Source organism: Branchiostoma belcheri, unplaced genomic scaffold, assembly GCF_001625305.1.
Source record: "Branchiostoma belcheri isolate BF01 breed outbred unplaced genomic scaffold, Haploidv18h27 scaffold61, whole genome shotgun sequence".
Taxonomy (NCBI): domain Eukaryota; kingdom Metazoa; phylum Chordata; class Leptocardii; order Amphioxiformes; family Branchiostomatidae; genus Branchiostoma; species Branchiostoma belcheri.
In genome coordinates this window covers 826,308-830,721 of record NW_017804254.1, presented here as the reverse complement: position 1 = coordinate 830,721, position 4,414 = coordinate 826,308, and the positions used below count along the sequence as shown (strand labels likewise).

The following is a 4,414-nucleotide window of genomic DNA, read 5'->3' as shown; positions in this document are numbered from 1 at the left end:
AAGGCAGAGTGGAGGAACGGAGCGGAGATAAAGCGTTCACGGATGGATTCCAGGCTATATCAAATAGGCCAGGCAATATCAAATTGGCACGCATTGGCTGCAGAAAAAATATACTGTTTCAGAAACCCCGACAAAAATGCAAAAAATCACGCAATAATGAGCCGAAGTCTAAATCTCTGCTTGGAGAGTATACCTTAGCAGGTTGAACGTTAATATTTGCTTACTCTTGTATAGCGCAAGCCAATTTTGCATTGCAAAACCTTGGACCAGAAATGTGACTGTTATATCTATTTTTTTGCAGCTGTCCGGGTGCGCCATCCTTGGCGTGGCGATCTGGCTCCGTATCGATGTCCAGACGATGCAGTACGTCCGAGTGGGGGAGGACCTGGAGACGTTCTACATCGGGACGTACGTGCTGATCGCGGCGGGAGCCCTCGTCATGCTGGTCGGCTTCCTGGGCTGCTGCGGCGCCATCATGGAGTCTCCCTGGCTCCTGGCCTCCGTGAGTCGTTTTCTGTGAAATGAGATACATTTGTAGCCTCTACCAGGCTTCGGGAGGCAGATGGAAAGAGTAGAAATTGGCCAAATAGACAGAGATAACATGCCAGGGGAGTTGGTCCGCTGGAGAATACGGGTGTGGCAAAATGTACTCTTTCCAGCCGCCTCCCGAAGCCTGATAGAGGCTACTATATTTGAGCTTCCAGATTTTAATATTGAACGTTCTTGAGTTCTTGGATGGTCCAGGGGCTGCTCCAATACAGATGCCCGAGAGATGACAATAACACCGTACATTGCCGGGCGTAATGATACTTCGAGGCCATTGTTCCTAACCGTGAACAGAGCACAAAGTTTGGGGTGAAGATTCTAGTACATGTACTGAGTGGGTTCTAAGTCTGAATACTATATACATTGTATATTGACTTTGCCCAAACAGATATCTCATATATGTTCCTGTAAACAGATATGAAATTCCGCTCGAATTGTGCAACCAGATTTGACAAGTTATTGTAATTATTTCCTGACAGTTTTTCGCGTTCCTGGTGCTGATATTCTCAGCAGAGGTCGGAGGTGGCGCATGGGCGTACCTACACAGGTCAAAGGTCAGTACATGACAACTCGTTTGAGCTTTTTATGCAATGTTAAAGTAACTAAAAATGCAATGTTAAAGTTTCTACAGGTAACTAAAGCTAAACTAAAAGTAACTAAAGCTGCGAAAACATTACAAATGCATTGAACTAGTAGGAGGAAGTTGTTAAAAAGAGGCAAAATTTTCACTTTAATTTTAAATTCCTTGATATATATTGTGGTTAATATGTGCAGCGATAAATGCTGTCTCTTTCTGAGTAATTTAAGATTTAATTAATAATAATACATACCAGCGGGCATAGTTCAATGTTACAGATCTTTTTTTTTTTAATTTTCAGCTGGAAGACTACGTACGTGAGGAGTTTCAGTTGATTGTCCAGACGAGATATAACCAGGACTCGTACGAGACCACCACCAAACTCTGGGACCAGCTCCAGATATCTGTATGTACATTTTATCACCAACTACATATACGTCCCCCGTACGAGTACATACACGTCCGTATCGGAAGTATTGTTTAGGCCATGTTGATTTGATTATATGGATGACATCCTTCGGGAGCCCCAAAACTGATGCGCGCGTGCGAAAAAAAAAAGTTTTGCAAAAAAAAAAAAGTTCTTTTCATTATGAAATCTACGTGGTCATGAGGGTTGAGCAAATGGCACAGAATATGGTTTGGCGAATAATCTAGTCTTCAAGTTCATTTCTTTACAATTTCGTCTTTTTTCGTTTGATTTTGGCATTTTACGACATTGGTATAGTTTTCATTAATTTTTTTTTGGAACTTATGGTATATTTTTGCTCATTTTGCAACTGTTTTGTACGATTTACAGTATGGTTGAAAACTTTTTTTTTTGGAAACGGCCGAAAATTCATGCGCGCGCGGATGTCATCCATATATTCAAATCAACATGGCCTTAGGGTGGGTTTACGACTGTCAGTAGAAATAGCGTCGGTTGCATGGCGGGTAGGAGGTGATTTCCCAGTTGCTTGACAGGGAGGTCAAGCCTAAAGGTGACCCAGCATGCCCCTGGTGGGGGGGGGGACGCCAGGAAGTGGTTTGATACCCAATAAATTTACATCATACAATTTACCCCACAATGCCGATAAATGAACGAAAACTACTTCCCGGTGGTCTGTGAACTTCATATTTTTTCTAGCACAGTTCTTTAGATAAGTCAACTGTGTTTTTTTTTCCTATTCCAACATTACATTTATCAGAGCGTCATACTCAGGTTCTTTTTCGACTTATTTTTATGCCACCACCAACGCAGAAAAATGCATGGACAACAGACATATTAAGTGAGGAAATTCGTGTATTAAAAGTGCTTTTCTTAATGGCACAAGATCGGTGGCATGGCAGGATCGAACTCGGGACCTCTTAGTTACGAGCCGAACACTCTGCCGTTACGCCACACGACCCCGTTGTGTTACAGCTGAGATGTTGCGGCGGTGAGGACATGACTGACTGGAACCTGTCGTTCTGGGGCTCGTACCACCCGCGGGACGTGCCGGACTCCTGCTGCGTGCGGCAGGAGAGGAGATGTGGACGGTTTGGCCTCACCAAGAAGATCGGCATGTTCAGACAGGTATCTAGTCTTTATCTAGTCTGTGTAACGCAAACTCTGCCGTCCGCGGCTTTAGTGGCCCCTCCGGCTGGATGTTGGGCGACCGGCAACCGTAGCCGATATAACAGCGTAACACACCATGCCAGGTATGGGGATTCGCTGTGACTGATTATGGCTGTGACTGCTGGTGACACATACGTGAGAGGTCAGGTGTTTAGGGCTGGGGTTAGGATTAGGGTTGATATTAGGTTAGCGTTAGGGTTAGGGATCATTGTTCAGGGCCTAAGGGTTAGACTTACGATTAGGGATAGGTTAGGTTTAGTCTCTCACCTCACGACTTAACCCCTTCCACCCCTAAATTCTACGACATAAAATCGAACGACGACCTCCGACGAATGTGACCGCGACGTTACTTGACCACCAAGTCTTTCGTTCTTGTTGCCGGTTCTAGTGACACGCCGTGGCTTTTGATATTTCCGCAGGGTTGCAGCAGTAAGATGGTGACGTTCTTCAGCTCCAGACTTCTCATCATCGTGTGTGTGGGACTGGGAGTCGCCATACTGCAGGTGAGACTACGGCAGTGTTTACATTCAAGATAGAAGTAACTTTGGTACGTAGCTGTGGTAAAGATAAGATGAGACAGTACCTGCAAATACATGTTTATTTGTTTATTGTTTTGTTTATTTACCATTTGCACGTATATTAAAAAATTACACAATCAAATAATTAACAATCAAATAATATGCGGGGTAGGCCAGAAACCTAGGTGGTTTTTTAAAGGGCCTACCCCAAACAAAGGTAACTTATGACAAAACATATTTGAATTAAACATCAAAATTAAACAATGAAATAATTGATTAATTAAACAAAATCAAGACATAGAAATAATAACTGAAGTGTGTAAACTAACTAAAAAGAAATTAAACAAAAGTTCACATGTAGTTGACAGGGTGCGAGGTACGTTTCGGTACCATGTCGTATCATTAGGATAGCTTTGGAATTGCATTTTGTAATGCCATGGTCGACTAATTTGGTTTACACTACGGGAATAAGGAACGAGAAGCAAAGGGTTGTTATAACTACACCAATTCAGTTCCACAAAGAATTTTGGTTTCAGATGATAACTGTTTGCTAGTCTCTGTAAAGCAAAATCTTGGTCATGATCAAAAATCTTGTGTGCAATACCTAGGATAGTCGCTAGGGGCACAATGTAAGGTGAACGTTGTCGATAATGCTTTCTGTTTCAGTTGATGGGGATGGTATTTTCCCTGATGTTCTGCTGTGCTCTGAGAGGCAGAAGAGGTTCTGAGCCCATCGACAACGACTCCAACAGCAAACCCCCTGCCGTGGTGGTGTGAGCGTACAAGCAAACCCCTGCAATATATGAAGAGACGCAAGAGGGTGCCCTTAAACTTTTAGCACATAAATGACGAAAGTTATGTATGAAAAGCTATGTAACGATATTAGGTAAATCATAGTATTTATATTGTACATATCTTGTGTCTAATGTATATTGTGGTACTTCGGAAAGTCAAAGATCATCGTAAACTAAATATCTCGCAGATGATTAGGGAACCCACGTGTGACTTATCTCGTGTACCCTCCCTGATTGACTTACTGTTTACCGATGCTCCTACCCTTGTCAAATCTACATCTGTACTCTCGCCGCTGTCTGGCTGTCACCATTGCCCCATTATAGCCAGTTTTGACTTTGCTATCAAAATACCTCGACCGTATGTTCGCACTGTTTGGGATTTTAC

The 4,414-nt window shown here is 43.0% G+C and overlaps 1 protein-coding gene across 1 annotated transcript in view; it reads left to right on the top strand.

Moving 5' to 3' along the window:
* The window catches only part of LOC109482929 (CD9 antigen-like), a 12,813-nt gene extending 8,625 nt beyond the window's left edge, over positions 1 to 4,188 (top strand). The window contains exons 3-8 of the mRNA XM_019785825.1: positions 302 to 502; positions 1,026 to 1,100; positions 1,425 to 1,529; positions 2,523 to 2,675; positions 3,137 to 3,220; positions 3,902 to 4,188. Of these exons, the coding sequence (XP_019641384.1) occupies positions 302 to 502; positions 1,026 to 1,100; positions 1,425 to 1,529; positions 2,523 to 2,675; positions 3,137 to 3,220; positions 3,902 to 4,012 (729 nt within the window). The 3' untranslated portion in view covers positions 4,013 to 4,188. The remainder of the gene's footprint in view (positions 1 to 301; positions 503 to 1,025; positions 1,101 to 1,424; positions 1,530 to 2,522; positions 2,676 to 3,136; positions 3,221 to 3,901) is intronic.
* Positions 4,189 to 4,414: the final 226 nt, after the last annotated feature.